General features: G+C 38.2%; 2 protein-coding genes across 3 annotated transcripts; one reads left to right on the top strand and one right to left on the bottom strand.

The window, feature by feature from the left end:
- Window positions 1–1135: 1135 nt before the first annotated feature.
- Window positions 1136–13111, bottom strand: LOC5511501 (NADH-cytochrome b5 reductase 3). The gene is made up of 8 exons (XM_001631821.3): window positions 12981–13111; window positions 10930–11070; window positions 10546–10618; window positions 9552–9658; window positions 9183–9312; window positions 7422–7591; window positions 2635–2734; window positions 1136–1424 (listed from the first exon to the last, which is right to left on the bottom strand). The coding sequence occupies exons 1-8, from the start codon at window positions 13098–13100 to the stop codon at window positions 1249–1251; spliced, it is 1017 nt and encodes a 338-aa protein (XP_001631871.2). The 5' UTR covers window positions 13101–13111; the 3' UTR covers window positions 1136–1248.
- Window positions 13112–13128: 17 nt separating this feature from the next.
- Window positions 13129–22635, top strand: LOC116617811. Of its 2 annotated transcripts, none has more exons than XM_048729523.1 (5): window positions 13129–13265; window positions 15336–16528; window positions 16885–17446; window positions 20820–20995; window positions 21407–22635. In XM_048729523.1, the coding sequence occupies exons 2-5, from the start codon at window positions 15357–15359 to the stop codon at window positions 22149–22151; spliced, it is 2655 nt and encodes an 884-aa protein (XP_048585480.1). In that variant the 5' UTR covers window positions 13129–13265; window positions 15336–15356; the 3' UTR covers window positions 22152–22635. The 2 variants fall into 2 exon arrangements, with proteins under 2 accessions (XP_048585480.1, XP_048585481.1); XM_048729524.1 differs by having other exon boundaries at window positions 13248–13377.

Raw genomic sequence — 22635 nt, 5'->3', positions numbered from 1 at the left:
AATGATATTCGCGTTTGTGCAAGATTGTAAATGTAACTGTATAGGGGCCGGGGTCAAACTGCCATACAGGAGGGGGCGTAAAGGTTTGCGGTGATGCTTAAATCTCGCGCGGTTCTTCTTATTTTATTCCGCGGTTTCTCTAGATTGCGCGGTTAACGGTTAGAGACATTTAGCATCGCGTTTTCAGAAATAACCGCAAACGGCAAACCGCGTATCTGCCTTGCTTTTGTGTAAATCGTTATATATAGGGATAGGTTTTACACTTGGAAAACATATTAATCGTTATACCAAATATCTTCACATCAAAATATTCACCCCATGCATTTTACTGTATTTTTGCTGGGCTGGGCAGGTTGATCATCGAGGATATCGTCGTTTTATTGAGGAAATAGTTATTCTATATCTGTACCCCAAGAAATCACTCGCCCCCTATATGTGAATTGTGATATGGAATACGTGGAGGATTCAACTTTAGTAAAACGATACTGTGTTAACAAGCCAAAAAGATATTCTGAAGACGAAAATATCGTTGTAAGGGACAAATAATCTTGAAGTTCAGCCGTTTTTTTTACTCTTTAGAGCCAAATTTCATTTCGTTATCATAAATTATGTCTATCACATTCATGCAAATCTACAATCCATTCTACGGCAGCCATGGAAATAGTTTAGAGCGTTGTGGGAGAAACTCATTCTACCTAAAAGCTGACCATAGAAAGAGAAAAACAAGCTTTTAAATCCAAAATTCCTAAGCAAGAGAGGGTAGAAGAAAAGAAGACTCTAAACTGAGCATTTTAAAATAATATTCAAGGAAATGCACTCCTTGACACGTGCAACTGTTCTTGTAAACAAAGTGCTAGTCAATAATAGCCTTAAAATACACCCTTTCAAACAAGCTCTCAAACTGGACCTAGCCACAAAGCCTCTATGTTCAGTCAATCATCTATACTCAGACTGGAAGCGGTATAAGTGAAAATGCTAGTTTAGTTTAGCTGAATATCGAAAAACTACCATCACGTTAAAAATAAAACTTTTCCTGTATTATCTTGATACTTTGATATAATTATCTATTTTATTGTGGAATAGACTGAATTTACCGTGATTCGAGAGATTTATTACTAATAAAATGGATACCTTATTTAAATGGATATCTTTTTTATTATTATTTTCAGGCAAAATGGGTAAATAAACTTTAAAGAAATTGGGAGAGAATAAAGAAGTGCTTCATCTCTGCCCCTTTTCCTCGTTACTCTAGCCAAACGGGAAGTACATGTCGGCAGTGAAGCCCAACTTCTTGAGGTTGGGGATGCAAGCGAAATTGATCATCGGCGGCGGGCCACACATCAGTATCTGAGTGTCAGGGCCAGCGGGCGGCATGTGCTCCCTCAGCATCTTCTCGTCAATGAACCCACCACTGTACGCCCAGTCTATGGAAGAGTGGGAAAATATCAATCAGATCAGTTCTTGGGTTTACTAGGTATCGCACTGACCGAATTGCAAAAACGACAAGTTTGTATTCCTTCGAATACCATAAGTTATTGGAACGATTCTGAGGATAAATAATTAGGACTATAGACTTGGTGACAATATAATATTTTGGCACTTGCTTTTCTTCCTACTAACGACTGGTGGGAGATAATAAAAACAGCTCTTTCTTAATAACAAAACAACAAAACAGCAACAAAGATTCAACAAAAACAACATTACAATTACAAAAACTTCAAGTAACAGCAACAAAAACAGTACGAAACCGACAACATTAGAACAACAAAAGAATGAAAACAATACAATTACAACAGCAACTAGAAACATCAACAACTCTATTACAATAATAATGCCATGATCACCTCGGATTCTTTTATTTTCTAAGGGACGATTACTAGCGAAATTTCCTCGAAAACAATAGACGGTTCTAAATTTCCCTCATGCATAAATGATGAGGGAAATTTAGTTTCTAAATTTCCCTCATGTATTAATGATGTAGGAAATTTAGAAAATGACAAAAGAATCTTTTGTCTTCTAAACCACCGCGGTGATCCTAGTTCCTAATTCCTCAGTTCCTAGTCAGTTCCTAATCGGGGTCAGGGGGGTACTTTATAAAAAAATGCTAAAATGATAAAAATACCTCATTTACCGAATAAAATCAACTAGCATCGATAGAGAAGCATCATAAATACTAATTATGATTTATAAAACTATTTACAGCAATTTCTGTAATTTTTGTGGATTCTAGACTAATGTCTAGTAGAGTCCAGACATTGACTAGACTTGTCTGGTTTCTAGTATAGACGATTGCAATTTTCTATGTAATACACAAGGAAATAGCTCTATAAATGTGACTACAAAAGGAATAATATCATGTGTTTCTATAACGTTTCTATACCGATTTAGCGCTTATTTGCTAACTTCTCAAACAGTAAACATTTACTTTTTGTCGGCGCCGCCGACATAATATGAATGTTGTCAACGGTGAAGACCACCCAAGTAAAAGTCATTTAGTGATTAAATGTCCCAGCAACCTGCGGCGTCGGGACTTCAACTAATCATTCCTCGGTTGCGGGGACATTTGTTACTAAATTCCCCTCGTGCCATGCTATAACTTATAATAACACCTGTCATTTCTTTGCGGTCACTTACCCTCGGGTGGTCGATCAAGTGTATACCAGAGCTTGAACTGGTCGCTATTCTGACTTGCAAGAAACTCTAGCTCCTCCCTAACAAGGATGTCCCTCTCAGTCTACAAGACAAGACATCATATAAAGAGGATGATGATATTGAAAGTATATACTAAACAAGGATGCCACTCTCAGTCCACAAGACAAGACGTCATATAAAGAGGATGATGATATTGAAAATACATACTAAACAAGGATGCCACTCTCAGTCCACAAGACAAGACATCAAATAAAGAGGATGATGATATTGAAAATACATACTAAACAAGGATGCCACTCTCAGTCCACAAGACAAGACATCATATAAAGAGGATGATGATATTGAAAGAACATACTAAACAAAGATGATGATATTGAAAGTACATAATAAACAAGGATGATGATATTGTAGATACATAATAAACAAGGATGCCACTCTCAGTCCACAAGACAAGACGTCATATAAAGAGGATGATGATATTGAAAGTACATAATAAAACAAGGATGATGATATTGAAAGTACATAATAAACAAGGATGATGATATTGAAAGTACATACTAAACAAGGATGCCACTCTCAGTCCACAAGACAAGACGTCATATAAAGAGGATGATGACATTGAAAGTACACAATAAACAAGGATGATGATATTAAAAGTACATAACAAACAAGGATGCTACTCTCAATCTACAAGACAAGACGTCATATAAAGAGGATGATGATATTGAAAGTACATACTAAGCAAGAATGGTGATATTTAAAGTACATAATAAACAAGGATGCCACTCTCAGTCCACAGGACAAGACGTCATATAAAGAGTGTGATGATATTGAAAGAACATACTAAACAAGGATTATGATATTGAAAGTACATAATAAACAAGGATGATGATATTGAAAGTACATAATAAACAAGGATGTCACTCTCAGTCCACAAGACAAGACGTAATATAAAGAGGATGATGATATTTAAAGTACACAATAAACAAGGATGATGATATTGAAAATACATAATAAACAAGGATGATGGATCATACAGTAGTATGATCTTCAGAATCTTTACCACCTCAAGTACAAGTAAATGCTTACCTGGTTTGCAAAGATCAGAGATACAGTAGTATAATCTCCAGAATCATAACCCCCTCGAGTACAAGTAATGCTTACCTGGTTTGCAAAGATCAGAGATACAGTAGTATAATCTCCGGAATCATAACCACCTCAAGTACAAGTAAATGCTTACCTGGTTTGCAAAGATCAGAGATACAGTAGTATAATCTCCAGAATCTTAACCACCTCAAGTACAAGTAATGCTTACCTGGTTTGCAAAGATCAGAGATACAGTAGTATAATCTCCAGAATCTTAACCACCTCAAGTACAAGTAATGCTTACCTGGTTTGCAAAGATCAGAGATACAGTAGTATAATCTCCAGAATCATAACCACCTCAAGTACAAGTAAATGCTTACCTGGTTTGCAAAGATCAGAGATACAGTAGTATGATCTCCGGAATCATAACCGCCTCAAGTACAAGTAAATGATTACCTGGTTTGCAAAGATCAGAGATACAGTAGTATAATCTCCAGAATCTTAACCACCTCAAGTACAAGTAAATGCTTACCTGGTTTGCAAAGATCAGAGATACAGTAGTATGATCTCCGGAATCATAACCGCCTCAAGTACAAGTAAATGCTTACCTGGTTTGCAAAGATCAGAGATACAGTAGTATGATCTCCGGAATCATAACCCCCTCAAGTACAAGTAAATGCTTACCTGGTTTGCAAAGATCAGAGATACAGTAGTATAATCTCCGGAATCATAACCGCCTCAAGTACAAGTAAATGATTACCTGGTTTGCAAAGATCAGAGATACAGTAGGTATGGTCTTCAGAATCTTAACCACCTCAAGTAAAAGTAAATGCTTACCTGGTTTGCAAAGATCAGAGATACAGTAGTATGATCTCAGGAATCATAACCGCCTCAAGTACAAGTAAATGCTTACCTGGTTTGCAAAGATCAGAGATACAGTAGTATGATCTCCGGAATCATAACCGCCTCAAGTACAAGTAAATGCTTACCTGGTTTGCAAAGATCAGAGATACAGTAGGTATGATCTTCAGAATCTTAACCAGCTCAAGTAAAAGTAAATGCTTACCTGGTTTGCAAAGATCAGAGATACAGTAGTATGATCTCCGGAATCATAACCGCCTCAAGTACAAGTAAATGCTTACCTGGTTTGCAAAGATCAGAGATACAGTAGTATAATCTCCAGAATCATAACCGCCTCAAGTACAAGTAAATTCTAACCTGGTTTGCAAAGATCAGAGATACAGTAGTATAATCTCCAGAATCTTAACCACCTCAAGTACAAGTAAATGCTTACCTGGTTTGCAAAGATCAGAGATACAGTAGTATGATCTCCGGAATCATAACCGCCTCAAGTACAAGTAAATGCTTACCTGGTTTGCAAAGATCAGAGATAAGTATGGTCTTCAGAATCTTAACCACCTCAAGTAAAAGTAAATGCTTACCTGGTTTGCAAAGATCAGAGATACAGTAGTATGATCTCCGGAATCATAACCGCCTCAAGTACAAGTAAATGCTTACCTGGTTTGCAAAGATCAGAGATACAGTAGTATAATCTCCAGAATCATAACCGCCTCAAGTACAAGTAAATTCTAACCTGGTTTGCAAAGATCAGAGATACAGTAGGTATGATCTTCAGAATCTTAACCACCTCAAGTACAAGTAAATGCTTACCTGGTTTGCAAAGATCAGAGATACAGTAGTATAATCTCCAGAATCATAAGCACCTCAAGTACAAGTAAATGCTTACCTGGTTTGCAAAGATCAGAGATACAGTAGTATGATCTCCGGAATCATAACCGCCTCAAGTACAAGTAAATGATTACCTGGTTTGCAAAGATCAGAGATACAGTAGGTATGATCTTCAGAATCTTAACCAGCTCAAGTAAAAGTAAATGCTTACCTGGTTTGCAAAGATCAGAGATACAGTAGTATGATCTCCAGAATCTTAACCGCCTCAAGTACAAGTAATGCTTACCTGGTTTGCAAAGATCTAAATGCTTACCTGGTTTGCAAAGATCAGAGATACAGTAGTATAATCTCCAGAATCATAACCGCCTCAAGTACAAGTAAATTCTAACCTGGTTTGCAAAGATCAGAGATACAGTAGGTATGATCTTCAGAATCTTTACCACCTCAAGTACAAGTAAATGCTTACCTGGTTTGCAAAGATCAGAGATACAGTAGTATGATCTCCGGAATCTTTACCACCTCAAGTACAAGTAAATGCTTACCTGGTTTGCAAAGATCAGAGATACAGTAGTATGATCTCCGGAATCATAACCGCCTCAAGTACAAGTAAATGATTACCTGGTTTGCAAAAATCAGAGATACAGTAGGTATGATCTTCAGAATCTTAACCACCTCAAGTAAAAGTAAATGCTTACCTGGTTTGCAAAGATCAGAGATACAGTAGTATGATCTCCGGAATCATAACCGCCTCAAGTACAAGTAAATGATTACCTGGTTTGCAAAGATCAGAGATACAGTAGGTATGATCTTCAGAATCTTAACCACCTCAAGTAAAAGTAAATGCTTACCTGGTTTGCAAAGATCAGAGATACAGTAGTATGATCTCCGGAATCATAACCGCCTCAAGTACAAGTAAATGATTACCTGGTTTGCAAAAATCAGAGATACAGTAGGTATGATCTTCAGAATCTTAACCACCTCAAGTAAAAGTAAATGCTTACCTGGTTTGCAAAGATCAGAGATACAGTAGTATGATCTCCGGAATCATAACCGCCTCAAGTACAAGTAAATGATTACCTGGTTTGCAAAGATCAGAGATACAGTAGGTATGATCTTCAGAATCTTAACCACCTCAAGTAAAAGTAAATGCTTACCTGGTTTGCAAAGATCAGAGATACAGTAGTATGATCTCCGGAATCATAACCGCCTCAAGTACAAGTAAATTCTAACCTGGTTTGCAAAGATCAGAGATACAGTAGGTATGATCTTCAGAATCTTTACCACCTCAAGTACAAGTAAATGCTTACCTGGTTTGCAAAGATCAGAGATACAGTAGTATGATCTCCGGAATCTTTACCACCTCAAGTACAAGTAAATGCTTACCTGGTTTGCAAAGATCAGAGATACAGTAGTATGATCTCCGGAATCATAACCGCCTCAAGTACAAGTAAATGATTACCTGGTTTGCAAAAATCAGAGATACAGTAGGTATGATCTTCAGAATCTTAACCACCTCAAGTAAAAGTAAATGCTTACCTGGTTTGCAAAGATCAGAGATACAGTAGTATGATCTCCGGAATCATAACCGCCTCAAGTACAAGTAAATGATTACCTGGTTTGCAAAGATCAGAGATACAGTAGGTATGATCTTCAGAATCTTAACCACCTCAAGTAAAAGTAAATGCTTACCTGGTTTGCAAAGATCAGAGATACAGTAGTATGATCTCCGGAATCATAACCGCCTCAAGTACAAGTAAATGCTTACCTGGTTTGCAAAGATCAGAGATACAGTAGTATAATCTCCAGAATCATAACCGCCTCAAGTACAAGTAAATTCTAACCTGGTTTGCAAAGATCAGAGATACAGTAGGTATGATCTTCAGAATCTTAACCACCTCAAGTACAAGTAAATGCTTACCTGGTTTGCAAAGATCAGAGATACAGTAGTATAATCTCCAGAATCTTAACCACCTCAAGTACAAGTAAATGCTTACCTGGTTTGCAAAGATCAGAGATACAGTAGTATGATCTCCGGAATCTTTTAACACAGCTTTTATGATCTGTAGCATGGGGGTGATGCCTGTTCCACCCGCTATCAGTCCAAGAAACTTGGCCTTACGGAGCTGTTCTGGCTTTCTTATAGACTCTTTGATGGAGATGGTCCCTAGGAATACATAAATCAATGTATATATTATATCCAAAACACCTGAGAGGCAGACTGTGGGGCTCCCAAGGTAGCGTCTCAACCCCCAACATTGAGTGAAATAATACACCTTTTGCTGTTCAATAACGGGAAAGGTGCATTCATTTGTGCCAAACGTTGTGTTATTAACATGCATTGTATGTTCATCAACATCGCACGAAACATACTTTAGCGTGACTCGACTTTTAATAACAATGATTGGATATGCGCACACATTCAATAGCATCAACGGACAATCAATAACGCAATTGGGCATTCATTCGAATGGAATGAACATTCTTTTGCATGCAATCGAAAATTCAATTACGCGTTTGGACAATCAGTAGCGTTTACTGACAATCAGTTATAAAAAGTAGAAAATTCATTAGTGCGATGAACATAAACAAAGACAATCAACAAGCCTTTAAGACAATCATGTTCATTAATGTGACATTCATCAATGTGGTTTGACAACTATGTATCCGATTTAAACAAACAACAAGGAAAAATACAATTTCATTAGAGTTACTATTTTTCTCTTTTCTTTAAACAGAGGAACCCTAAAATTAAGAGAATTTATAGAACTATAAATTCTTTTTAACAAAACACAAAACAAGCAAACAACACTTTTTGTGGAGGGTTTATAAAAGCCCCCCAAAAATATACTAACTCACTCGCAAGAAAAAAAAGAAAACGTTTGTATGAGCTAAAAGAGGGGAGAGAGCGTACCGCCAAGTCTGTGGTCAAAGAAGAAGAAATATCACAGTCACTTTGGCTATTTCGCCCACTAACATCGGGGGAATGAATGCACAAAGATTCAACGACTTCACAAACACAACTGAATCTTGACCCCAACGAAAACATCATTTTCATTGACGACGGTGCACCAGCGCACCATAACCCACTAGATACCGGCCCAAACACGCTTAAAAAGTTACCGCCCTACAGCCCATTTCTCAAGAGGCATTACAACGTAACATAGGAACAGTCATGGGAGCGAAATGTGGGCAATAGTTTCGTTTTATGCAAACCTATATACCTCGCGGTGTTAATAGAGATCAAATTTAGGTATAAATGTTACGTCAAAAATCAAAAATAACACTAAAACTAATATTTTCTTTTCTTTTAATGTTTGTTTGAATCGAACAAATGATTGTCAAATCACATTCATGAATGTCACCTTGATGAACATGATTGTCTGAAAAGGCTTTGATTGTCGCTGTTTATGTTAATAGCACTAATGAATTTTCTATTTCGTATAACTGATTGTCATTAAATGCTACTGATTGTCCAAACATGCAATTGAATTTTCATTGTGCGCAAAAGAATGTTCGTTCCAATCAAATTGAATGTCCAAGTGCGTTACTGTTTCTCCGTTGATGCTAATGAATGTTCACGAATATTCAATTATTGTTATTGAAAGTCGAGTCACGCTAAATGATGTTTCGTGCGATGTTGATGAACGTACAATACACGCTATCGATGTAACTTTTGGCATAAATGAATGTCCCTTTCCCGTTAATGAACAGCAGAAGGTGTAATAATGAGAAAACAATAGCAATATATCATGCACCTCTTCCCTTGTAGATCAGCTTGCCAGCCGGGCCTCGGATGTCAACTGTATCCCCAATCTTCAAGGACTCTAAATACTGGGACATCTTTCCCCCTTCTGGGAACTTTGGATGCACATTTTTGAAGTATACCTGGAATTCAACATTTCAGAGTAACAGGGTAGGGAAAAATTAGTCTATGCTCTTGAAGGTTGAAGAGAATGCACATCTCGCATACAATGAAAATGGGTAGAAACATTATGCAGATTGCTTTAAACTGTTACTTGATCAAAATATGCACAACATTGGCTGCTTTTTTATGGATTGCATTTATGCTAGTGCAGTTTATGAGGGTTAAGAATAGTGCAAAAAAGTTTGGGGTCGTTATGTACCTTAATCACCAGTTCAAAGAATCCTTTTTCATCATCGGAGGTGACAGGAGTGTAGGGCCTGATAACGGGCTTGTCATCAATGGTAGCAGAAAGGTACATATGGTTACCTGGCCCAGATACACATTAGCTTGATGGTATCACACATTGGGGGTTACAGGCCAATAATGACATTAGCTTGATGGTATCACACATTGGGGATTGTAGGCCAATAACAGCATTAGCTTGATGGTATCACACATTGGGGATTATAGGCCAATAATGACATTAGCTTGATGGTATCACACATGGGGGGTTATAGTCCAATAATGACATTAGCTCGATGGTATCACACATGGGGGGTTATAGTCCAATAATGACATTAGCTTGATGGTATCACACATGGGGGGTTATAGTCCAATAATGACATTAGCTCGATGGTATCACACATGGGGGGTTATAGTCCAATAATGACATTAGCTTGATGGTATCACACATTGGGGGTTATAGGCCAATAATGACATTAGCTTGATGGTATCACACATGGGGGGTTATAGGCCAATAATGACATTAGCTTGATGATATCACACATGGGGGGTTATAGTCCAATAATGACATTAGCTTGATGGTATCACACATGGGGGGTTATAGGCCAATAATGACATTAGCTTGATGATATCACACATGGGGGGTTATAGGCCCAAATACAATGATGCCATTAGCTTGATGGTAATATCACATTGGGGATTATAGGCCAATTATGTTTACAGAAAAGTATTAAAATGATGCACATTCTACTATGTGCTTAACTAGATGGCTCACTTGTTCATAAAATGCATTGAATAGTATGCAAGCTATAACTGGTCTCACAATGAAACCTGAACTTAAAGTTACAGCCTTCCCTTTTTACCAAGGGGTAATTATAACTTGCACACTGTATGAAAATGCGATGAAAATGATGAAGTAATCATCTGTTAGGGGCAAGGAGCAAATAAAAAAAAAGGATCAACAGTCTCACCAACTGGCAACCCAAGGATGTGGTCTGGGGACTGGAGCTGGAAAATGAATCTCCTGGTGTCATGACTAACAATCTGTGTAAAAAACAAACAAACAAATATAAAAAAAAAATGATAAGTATTCACAACACTCAGCAATAATAGAATGGGATAACTAGAATAAAGACAGCCAATATGTGAAAAATCTAGGGGTGAGGGGTACATGGCTATAAAACACAAGTAGAGTTTGTGCCCAAATATTCTTAACCAAAAACTTTCTGGAGAGGAAGATTTCTTCAACCTCCTACTCCCTTCCAAGTGCATCCTGGTCCTGACTAGAGACATACAAACACTATACCCATCTATAGCCTGAAAAAGGATAGTAATGATATAGGAGTTATAGTTACCTTTTTATCCACAAGTTTAAAAGGGATCTTCTTTTCAGGGTTCAGGGCAACAAGAGATTTCTTGGCACCTTTTGTAAGGAGAACCACAAGTCCAATAGCGGCGACAACTAGTGCCAAGCCAGCACCAATGATCAAGGGTTTCTAAAAAAAAAATTCCAATGAAGTTGTTAGACCAATGCTTGGTTTGAGGGTAGACAACGCTTAACTGTCAAACCCTGTCATTCTACTTTTGACAGTAAAAGGCAAATTGACAAATTATGAAATGATGTAATTTCAGTATTTGTGTGTTGAAGTGCTGGTTTTTTTGGTCAAATTAAGATGTCAAGTTACAGTGTATAATGCAGACTATGTTTTCCATTATTTTCAGACAAATATAGTGATCATTACAGTGTCCTGTAACTATAAACCAGTTCAGAGTTTAAGAAATGCCTTGAGGGACTGGGCTCTTTCGGACCAAAAGAGTGATTTCTCAAGAGAGTTTGTATTGCGGTCTTGGAGAAAAATCCTTTCTACAAAACAAGTTTAAAAGATATGGTGAAATCATTCATTGCTACACGTGAGGACTTTATTGAATCTTCGTATAGGGGGCAATTTGGGATGAATTAGGCTTAAAAGGTATTTCTATGAAGCGATTTTCTGAGTATCCTGAGTCATTCCTTCACTCAAATACTGTAAAAGTTTTTGGCGAACTCCGAATCGGAGTATAAAATGCAAATCAATATTGTTCTTAGATGTTTAGCAAAAATAAAATCTTGTAAAACAGCTTTGTTGGAAGGATTTTTCTCCAAGACCGCCATACAAACTCTTCTTTAAAATCTTTTATTTTGTCCGATTCAATGGATTCAACCCAGTCTCCCCGCGTCTTTTCTTAAACTCTGAACTAGTTAATTGTGGATAGGTACTGAGCAGTTCATCTTTACAGATGTTACATTTGGAAATCATTTTTCAATGTTCATCTTGTCATATTTTCATTGCATTTGAGTTTTTAAATCATACTTGTGTTTCTTTTAAGTCAAGGCTATATCAACCTTAGATGCCTATGTTAAAAAAATAAGTAAAGCTATATTTTCTGATTTTTAAATTGTAGTTTTGTTAGAGTTACAGATGCTACATCAGAAAAACTGCTTTTGTCAAAAACTTTTTCTTAAATTAAAAATTATGTGAATCTAAAATCATGTTGTTGTTTGTCTAATAAAGCTTATGTTAGATGTTTTCTATGTAAGGTTGACTTTAAAGAATGCATCCATAATTCTTGAACATGTTTTGTTACATTTGTGAAAACATCTGTTGCATTTTATATATATTTTGACAACTTTCTCAGTTAGCTACTGGTAAATTTCCTATTTTTATCAATAGATCCAGCTAGATATAATTGTTTTTCAAAACAATTATAAAAATGGTTTATGATTGTAATGTTGAGTGTTATAGACAGAATTCCACATAGTGGTTGTGAGGCCCTTTTTCCCAAATCAATAAACCATGGCGGTCTAGATGTTTGGTGCCCCTCCCCCCCCCCCTGAATGTGCATCAGGAATAAAAATGTTGAATTCATAAACACTAGACATAAGAGAGTACAAATGTGAAAAAAAAATCTATTCAGAAATGTTATTTTTGAAATTGCCATGTTTTTGATTCCTCATGTGGAATTGCTTACTACAATCTATAAACATGGCATTTATATAGCATTCTTAGCTAGCGCCTTAACACTCCTACACCACAACAACTGGACCCCCTTATCAAGTGTTCAAAAACCTTATTGTGCAAGTTTCTTTTATAATATCAACAAGAAAGCTTACATACAACTTACTTGAGAACAAAGGCAAACGTGCCAGATATATTCAATAAAGTATAACTGAATGATAAGTTAATAAAGTTAACTTGGAAACCACCCCTATCCAACATTTCAGTCAAACATGGCACGAAGAAGGGCACCCATTTGCTAAACTTCGTAAGTCTGTTTGAATAGAAATGCTTTCAGGTTTCTGAGCGCATACAGAGTAAGGTGTTTCGGTAGTGACGGAGATCTCAGCGCGGATTGCTACACGACTCACCGTCTGGGCATCCATGGCGCCGGCGCTTCTAGAACACCGAACTTTGCTTGGCATTCTGGGTAAAACACAGGAAACCCACACACAGGGACATGCCCCCAAAACAATCGAATTTTGAAGCATCTGATCTCGAAACAAGCAAATATTTTATATTTATGACTCAAACTGAACAAGTTCCTATAAATACTTACCATTTTTGACAGAAATTTCAGGCGACTGATACGATAAGAAGGTTTATCAAGCAAACGTGCTGACTTTCACGGTAACGCTAGCATGCTATTGAAAAAGGTATGAATAATTAGCTTACTGCATCAGTCAGACGCTCACAAATGCACGATCACATTTTGACTTCCCGTTAGAGCAAGATAAAGTTATACATTCGGAGCTACAAGAAAACAAGGTATTAGTAGTACATTTGATATCACTTGATATCATAGAATATCCCACCGTTACACAATAGACTTGACCAAGATGTCAGCCAAATCGAATTCAATCTCCACTGAGTTGCATTTTTTGGATTGAAAACTGCACAGTAATTTAGTAAAATAATCTATACTTTTACTTTATTAAATTAAAATTGCACTGAGAGGTTCAGATAATAAGAAAATGAACAAGACCACCCCAGACGTACCCTGACGCCAAAAAATTGTGTGTTGGGGAGGGGGGGGGGGCGGATTCAACTTTGTCGGAGAAAAACACAGCGATTTGTCTATCAGCTTGATTGTACTTTTTGCACATTACTTAGTTAGGCCTCATCCTCCCTGGTGGGACACAAGGCCAGCACATTAATTTAGTTTAATGATTTTTTTTTTTTGCCTCAAAAATGGGAATTTAAACAAAAGGACCAAAAACTCTCCTCCCCCTGGAAACAATTTGATAACAAGCAACATCTATTCATAGGACTGGATCTGGTAAACAACTGTGCCAAATACCAAGGTTATTGAGCAAGTTTATGCAACAATAAAACAAATTGAAGCATACCTGTTTAAATGATAACTGGAAGTGAAAATACTTGTTTGTATTCTGTAAAACTTTTGAATTTTGTGAACTATGCTGTTTTTATGACAAGGGGAGACTGTTACAGTCAATACAAGTGCACAGTTCTGTGCAGGTGAGACTAGCCTCCATGCATGTGCAGCTGGAACTGGATTACCCTATCAAATAGCCTGCATCCATCTGGTTTCAAAATTTTTGTTATACAACAACTGGTTTCAAACCCAATGCATACAGGTTACTAGTTAAAAAGACAGAAACACTGATTGTGGGCTCTTCTGGGCGGTAAAATTTGCCCATCTAAAAAGTACAAGGGCTTTTCATTGTCCACTTTGTCACTCATTGACACCCATAAATGTAAGAACAACCATTAGTGTAAATATAATATTGCCCATGAATGTAAGAACAACCATAATAATGTAATAGCATGTCACCCATAAATGTTATAACGAGTGAATGTAAAGCTTGATGCTTGCCGGCAATGCACCCTTGGTTGGGGGTCAATGCTATGACCTCTGCTAGTGCGCCAGTGTGTCATTATATCATAATTTTATGGTCGCGAATACAAGGCAACAATAAACAATACATTGTGGGCTTACATAAAATTATTTTTTCATGAAAAAAGTTGTATATGCAAAAACACATCGCCAATAAATGCAATAAACCGTGTAAACCATGATGTAACAACAAAGTCACCCATAAATAGAATCTTATAATTATGACTAATAGAAACATTCTTTAGAAAACCAAACTTGGCATATGCCTTGTAGGTGCCAGGGGGGACTGCATACCTCAGCATGATGTCAACAATGACTTGACTAAAAATTAAAATACTCATGCCTCATTGTAGACAACCACACATTTTTTTCGGATCAAAGCTTTAAGTTGCAGCAAAATTTGTAGTAAATATGAATCAGTTGCTTACAACAGATTTACTGTGTAACAGTCATACAAAACACTAAATCCAGATTGCAAATTTGTTCGTTAAGTTTTATGTATTTAGCATACCACAGGAGTGTTTCAAGAGAGGAGGTATTTTGTTGGTGATTAATGATGTTATTTGTGTATTTGGATAGAAAAAAAAATCTAAATTATTACAATATCAAATAATGCCAATTTAAAATCAATTGATCCGTGGCAAGTGAAGTACTACTCTAGACCTCACCCTGCACTTTTCTTTATCTGATATTATATTAATACATTAATATTATTTATTTATGTATTGTAGTAATATCGTAATAAATAGTAATGTATTAGTTATTAATACATTATTTAACATATTATATGTCCTTTGGGTTTTTTTGTGAACCACCCTAACAAAGCGGCCACTTTTCTAAACAAAAGAATGTTTATTCAATTTTGTAGGTGTCTTCATAATACAGAATCATGGCTGACACCATCAATGAAACCATTGAAGAGATAAGCGAGCCAAATGGCACTCACACACCCAGTGGGAGGTTCATAAATAAGGAGCCATTCAACCTTGACAAAGCTGCCCGTGACCTGATTATTAACCCAGCAGAGCAAAGAGGCTACATCTCAATAGAGCCCAAACCCAGTAAACCTGAAGTTGGTCTTGCCTTTTCTGGTGGAGGCATTCGATCAGCTGCTCTCTGTTCAGGGGCACTCCGCCAAATACTTGGCGAAAACCCCACCCTGGAAAACGTAAACTTGAGTTGCGTATCAGGGGGAGGCTACACCGGGTCTGCCTTTCTCGAATGGTATGCCGATCATGTTAGCTTGAAGCCTGAGGATTCGGACCAATCGGTTGAGTGGCAAAAAGAATTCTTTGAAAACATGCACAAGAATGCCGGCTACATGTGTAATTTTGAAGAAAGTTGTATCACCGGCTTAGGCCATTTACTCTTGTTCGTCATGATCATTCTATTAGTTAACATTGTCCTTTCCTCTGCCGTATGGTTCCCTTATGCAGTACCTCTGGCATATGCGATAGATTTTGTATTTGGTAGCATCCTTAGGGAGAAGCTAACTTGCCCATCCCCAATCTCAACTTACAACTACACGAACAGCGAGGAGATCCCTGTGCTTGGTCTGGAAGCGTACAGCAGATGTAAACCTCCTATATCCCGTGTCCTTCTCTTCACCCTCACAGTTTTTTTCAGTTTATTGTTCTATCTTTTCTCTCGGCTCAACTCAATCTTTCCTCACCGTATTACAAAGAGCATGTGCTTCACCTACAAAGGTATTTGGCGTCTCGCCTCTGTTATCTGTGGCTTGATATTTTTATTAACGGCAATCCCTTGGTTCATGGAATCCTCGATGCAACGCGCCCCCTTGTGGATCAAGCTCGTCGTCATCCTAGCATGCCTTATTCTGCCATTCTTCCTCCCTATCATTCGTAACTATGCGGGTCTGTTCTTGTTGTTTCTCGTGTATTCGGAAATCGTGGCTTGGCGCGTGTATAAGAACGCAGCATTTGGGATTGTTGTGTATTCAGACCAGGTGTTTTTCTGGGTGTTGTTTGCTTCTGCGGTTCTCATTTTGCTCTCTCCCTTGGCTGGAGCAATGCAGCAATCTGCAGTGAACCTTCACAACAGGTAAGAATACTAACTGCAAATTACCGATAATAAGATTCTACTTTCTCCTTTGCATTGCGCATTTGGGTTATTTGTGTACAGTGGAACATAAAATTACTTCATGTAAAGAATAAAACATAGAATTGTTAACTAAAATGATAATTAATTATCTCGTCGCCGTGATTGCTTCACCCCTCTCCCATTATCATAAATTATATAGAAATGACCAGTGGGGGCGTGGCTGCCCCCCTTAATGTTTTCTTAATATTTCTGTATCGTCCCTTCCCCCTCCCCCAATAGGCTGTACGGCTATGATGTTAGCGCACATTGCTCTGTAAAGACTACAATGCATGGTATTCTTTGTTTATATATCACAGGCGCCAACTTACCAGTGCCTTCTACAAGAACCCTTCCGGGTGCATGCCGCAAGACCTTTTTCCCTGCTGCACTAAACGAATGCATGAAATGAAAAAAGCATGGAAGTGGGTCCCATACGAGCAAGACTCTTTTATGCTAATACGAGGAAAATACAAGAAAAAGCCTCGTCCAGATGGTCAACTCTTCATGGATGACATCAAAGATCTCCACCCCAAATACATCAGTAACATCACAGTCAACCAGTGGCGCGTTAACGATGATGACCCAAACCAGCCTGACTATCAACTTCTCGCGTTCTCGCCAACTGGAGTTGAACTTGTCAGTGCAGAATTAAACAATGAAGAGCCATCAGTGAATTTGTTCAAGAATTATCTTCAGCCGGACCGCGTGCGTTTGGCAGATGCCATGGCGTTGTCAGCGGCAGCACTAGGTACGAGCATGGGCAGCTATAACGCTCAGATGGACAGCGTGCTGGACTTGTTTAACGTGCTTGGCGTCGGCATTGGCGACGATGTCGTGTGTGACAGCTGCGACCCTAACAAGGAAAGCCTTTACTACAAGGTAAGCTACTCTTTCAAAGAAAAACACTACACCAAATAAGCTCTTTTACCACTACAACAATGTAAGTTACTTTATCAAAGACAGCAAGCTTCAAGGTAAGCTACTCTGACATAAAAAAATGTATTCTACCCTATCAAAGAAAAACTACAATTTAAGATATAATTATCAAAGAAAACCACTAAAACAATAAAAGATATTCTAACGAAAAAAGCCTTTAGAAAAATGTAAGGTACCCTGTCAAAGATGACGTCTACAACAATGTAAGGTACTCTGTCAAAGAAAACCTCTACAACAATGTAAGGTACTATGTCAAAGAAAACCTCTACAACAATGTAAGGTACTATGTCAAAGAAAACCCCTACAACAATGTAAGGTACTCTGTCAAAGAAAACCTCTACAACAATGTAAGGTACTCTGTCAAAGAAAACTTTTTACAACAGTGTAGGGTACTTTGTCATAGAAAACGTCTACAACAGGCTATGTGCACGATGTTGGTACTCAACGGCGGATTAGTGAGCCTACTCGAATAAATTAACGTATATTTTGCCGAATGTTGCTTTTCACATACCAAAAGTGTGCGATAAAACTTTGAAGGCTTTTAGAGAGATAGCACAATGCAGCCCGAAATGTTTTTCTAATTATTATTTGACAGTAAGCTGATAAAAATCGTGTTGAAAGTGAAAAATCCAGCTTGCTTATATGAGCGAAAAAAAAAAATTAAAACTACGTTCTCAGAGTTCAGAAAAGCCAAAACACGTTCCAGCAATTCTTCACAACTTTGCTAACGTATAAATCCCTTATACTTGAATTTACATTTAACCTTACAGTTTCTTTAGTATCAACGAAAAATATTTTATTCATTGGAAGATGAGTACCACACATCGTATGCTACTTTCAACTGCTACCCCCGTGCTGGAATACGGATTGTTCTTTTCCTCTTTTAAAACTTCGAGGCCATCACCGGTAACTTTTAACAAGTAGTATTCTTCACCTGGGTCACCGGAAGCGACCGCCGCGATCATGCTTTACCGCTTTGAGAGAGATCAGCGTTTCGATCTTGTCGGCTGTTCGGAGAGTGTGAGTTGTTGTGCGCTCAGCAGAATTATCGTGCTCTAGATCACGAGTCTCCCATGCGTCGACATAATCAGAGTTGCTACAGTTCTCGTTGTTTCCTGCTTAACACGCTTCACAATAACAACACGGATGCGGGTAGAATAGGGCTTGATGCGTGTTGGTTAGTGCGCTTAGATTATTCAAAACTGAGTTTGACCGGGTAAGATGCGGTACCCGACCGGGTATACATATTTTTGAAGCGTTCAACTTTTCCCCGGTCTCTTATGCGCTTGAACACGGATAAGGGTGTAATATAGGGCTTAATGCGTGTTACTTTGTGCGCTTTCATCACTCGAAACTGAGTTCGACCGGGTAAGATGCAGTGTCATAGCCATGCTGTTTACGGGATCTCAGAATAAGGGGGACACAGCGTTCTCTCCCGAAAATGTTGCATATTATATACACAAATTGTTGCTTTAAGAACGAAATTTAAGCGGATTTGGATATATCATCTCATGTTGAATCCCTGGGTTGGTAAGTCTTGACGTTAACAAGTTTTAATATAGACGATATTGACATCCAAACTTTGAGTGCTCTCGCGGTGGGACAAGTTGTCGTTACGCATTCATCGTTCAATTACTCCCTTATCGATCATTCTACATCAATGGGTAACACAGCAATGGAAAGAGCAACTAATGTTGATTTTAGAAACATGTAACGTTCTCGATGAAGCGCAGCAAGAAAAAAAAGTTATCGCGCTGGTTTGTTTTGACACTTTGCAAATGTTACGCCATTTTCTCGTCATAGTCACAATTAGGCCGACAAAATGCGATGTATTACTCTTGCGTTGAATATGTTTAAGCTAAATTCTTTTTCCTTGTAAACATTATAACACCCTTGGAGCAAATTATTTCATAGTGAAAAGCAACATTCGGCAAAATATACGTTAATTTATTCGAGTAGGCTCACTAATCCGCCGTTGAGTACCAACATCGTGCACATAGCCCTCTACAACAATGTAAGGTACTCTGTCAAAGAAAACGTCTACAACAGTGTAAGGTACGCTGTCATATAAACCGTCTACAACAACGTAAGCTACTCTGTCAAAGAAAACGTCTACAACAATGTAAGGTACTCTGTCGAAAAAAAAACTCTGCAACAATGTATCTGTCAAAGAAAACGTCTACAACTTGAACAATGTTAGGTACTCTGTCAAAGAAAACCTCTAAAACAATGTAAGATACTCTGTCAAAAAAAACTTTGCAACAATGTAAGGTACTCTGTCAAAGAATCTCCAATGACTGGAAACCCGTTTTGTGCTCTAAAGGCTTCGAAAAACCCGTAGATCAGCATTCGTCTGATGATGAGTTTACACTTGAGCGTCCAACCTAGGTTGAGTAACTAGCCAACCTAGGTTACACATGAAGTGTGTGCGAACACGCTCCAAATGGCCACTTATGTGCCGGCAATTACAAACAATGCTCAACCTAGGTTCGGTTGAGCTCAATTATTCCAGGAGGCAAGGTTGTAAATCCTGGCATTTTGCTGGATATTTTACACGATACTTTACAACAAACTAGTTTTCAAGTCAAGGGACTGCGAATCCCTGACGTACTAACGCAAACAACTCAACGAAAATGACAAACAGGAGAAAACATCAGGCAAAGTAGTCTCTAAAAGATCATCTTGAATTATAGTGAAACTTGTAAACAGAAGCCACCACAGAATCACAGGTAACCCAATAACTCGTATTTTATTACGTAAGATAATTTTATAGTGATGAAACAATGAAAAAGTAAAGAAAATAGACTTCATAGTGGACTCACTTATTCTTGTCACTTTGGGATCTCTCCTGAGTATTATGGGCCCATTTTACTCACTCGTTTTCCTTTCACCGCACCTTCTCTTGTCTTGTATTAGGGTTTCAGGGAACTAGTGAGTAAAATGGGCCCATAACTCACAGGAGAGATCCCAAAGAAACAAGAATAAATTGAGTCTACTATGAAGTTTATTTTCTTTATTTTTTTCCCATTTTTTCATCACTATACAAATTCTTTAACGTACTAGAATACAAACCGAGTGCTTGGGTGACCTGTGCACAGAATAACAAGAACGGCCAGAAAAATTACAATAATCGCAGCAGCAATTTCACTTCAAAATTCAAATTGATATCACCGGTGCTGTTCCAGCTGAACGATCAACCAAGGTTAGATTTTCAAGTTTTTTTCTTAACCGGGGTTTACGTAACGAAAAACTAACCTAGGTTGACGCTCAGCTGTAAACACTCTGAGTTTATCACCATTTTGTTGTTTGCTTGTAGTGTTTTCTCCCATGCTTCATTGAGGTGCTGTTAGGTGTCCCTCTGGTTGGTCTCAGCATCCCGTTCTTCCTTGGCTATGGCGAGTCGTGGATTGCCCTCGGAGTCTTTGTGTTTTTCGGTATTTTAGCTATCCTTGCTGGGATTGCCGTCTCGCCGCCCACACAACCTCTTGTCAGGTAAGCGCTGTTCCTTAGCAACACAGTTATTATGAGAACGATTACGTCATGCCCAGTCTATACAATTCAAGGCAAACAAAATCGTTAGATGTGAATCAAAGCAGAAACAGTGTTGGTCGTAACGGGGTTTTCAGTTTAACTACAAAATGTTGAAAGGTTGGACAGGAACCCCTGATTACAATTGTCACGTTATGAAGTTTGACAACCAAGGTTTGTTGATGTAAATCAAAATGTCTCTTTTTTATTTCGGGAGGAGAGGGAGAGGTAGTATAGTATGGGTAGATGCCATGATGTTCCACTGCTTTTGAGTTGTATTCTCATCAATAGACGTTGTCAAATTGGTTATACATGCAGCACCCTTATTATCTATTGAAAAGTTTGTAAAATGATCTAGTATTCTACCCGTCGCAGGTGGTGTATTATCCACATCTTCATCGTACGCTTCTTGCGAGGCTTCATGAACGTCACCACTAACGGCAGCATTCCTCCACCTATCCTACGCCTCAGCGACGGCGGCCATTTCGAAAATCTCGCTCTCCTTCCCCTCCTTAAAAAGCGTCTCAAGAGGATCGTAGTGATCGATGGAAGCTGCATTTCTGACGAGAAAAAGTACGGCGACGACCTCTTAGGGGCTCTGCAGTTAGCGCGCGATCGATTGCACTGCTCTTTTTTGGATGAAGACGGAAATGACGTCATACTGGCGATCAAGGAAAATCTGGTGATGAAAAAGCTAAGAAGCTTTCGGTTCAAAGTGAAGTACAGAAATGATCCTAAAGAAGGTGAAATTCTGTTTGTTGTACCAAGAAGACCTGGATCATGTCAAAGTGAAGAGACGGGTGACCTGAATGAAGTGAGAACTGAGCAGCCCCAGCCAAAAGGGGGGACAGAAGAAGAGAAGATTCACCAAAACTTAGACATTCCACTGACAGAAGAGGAGGTTAACAGACTGACCTGTTGCTGTTGTGAATGTTGCCATAGTGATAAAAAGTGCATACAATGGTTTTCGGAGAAGATATGTGGGACATTCCCATCCCATTCCACCGCAAACGCGTTTTTCACAAAGTCGCTCTTCAGGGCCTATCACCGCGAGGGCTTCTATGCCTGTAGCAAGGCGGACGCTGGGAAATTCTTAGCGCAAGGTCAACAGATTGAGTGAGATTGAAGAACATTTTTATGTTAACACTAGCCGTTTATTTTATTTTTGGCTCGTAATCCAACAGCTTGTAATTTAACATACAGTATTCAATATTTAAACCCTAGATTTCGGCTTCTCAAAATAATGTTTTTTTTTTTAATTTTGCCTATTTTCTGTTTCGAGTAAATTCGTACCTCACCAAAAGGTCACTATGGTTATGCCTGTTTGCGTTTGTGGCACAAATCCCCCTGGAAGCCCATGAGTCCGTATTCAGGTCTACGCACATGAGTCTGTACTCAGGTCTGTTACCTATGGGATTGTGCTGATGATAGATATATTTTTTTTTTTAATAAGATAGACATAACTCTAGATTAACCTTCTCAAGTTTACGACTGTAAAGTTTACAATAGGGCCATGATGTCACAGAAGCGTCTAAAATACCAGGTACGGTACCACATTATGTATATCAACTATTGTTAAGGAATAAAGTATAGTTTGCAATAAA

This window comes from Nematostella vectensis, chromosome 6 (assembly GCF_932526225.1).
Source record: "Nematostella vectensis chromosome 6, jaNemVect1.1, whole genome shotgun sequence".
Taxonomy (NCBI): Eukaryota; Metazoa; Cnidaria; class Anthozoa; order Actiniaria; family Edwardsiidae; genus Nematostella; species Nematostella vectensis.
The sequence above is the reverse complement of the archived record's forward strand: the minus strand, read 5'-3'. Positions and strand labels throughout refer to the sequence as shown.

Coding starts and splice junctions, on each gene's coding strand:
- LOC5511501 (XM_001631821.3), bottom strand. CDS start 13,100: ATGCTTCAAAATTCGATTGTTTTGGGGGCATGTCCCTGTGTGTGGGTT. Junction 9,659..10,545: donor CATCCTTGGGTTGCCAGTTG/GTGAGACTGTTG, acceptor TATCTGGGCCAG/GTAACCATATGTACCTTTCT. Junction 9,313..9,551: donor TCTTTGAACTGGTGATTAAG/GTACATAACGAC, acceptor GTTGAATTCCAG/GTATACTTCAAAAATGTGCA.
- LOC116617811 (XM_048729523.1), top strand. CDS start 15,357: ATGGCTGACACCATCAATGAAACCATTGAAGAGATAAGCGAGCCAAAT. Junction 16,529..16,884: donor GCAGTGAACCTTCACAACAG/GTAAGAATACTA, acceptor TATATATCACAG/GCGCCAACTTACCAGTGCCT. Junction 20,996..21,406: donor CCCACACAACCTCTTGTCAG/GTAAGCGCTGTT, acceptor TACCCGTCGCAG/GTGGTGTATTATCCACATCT.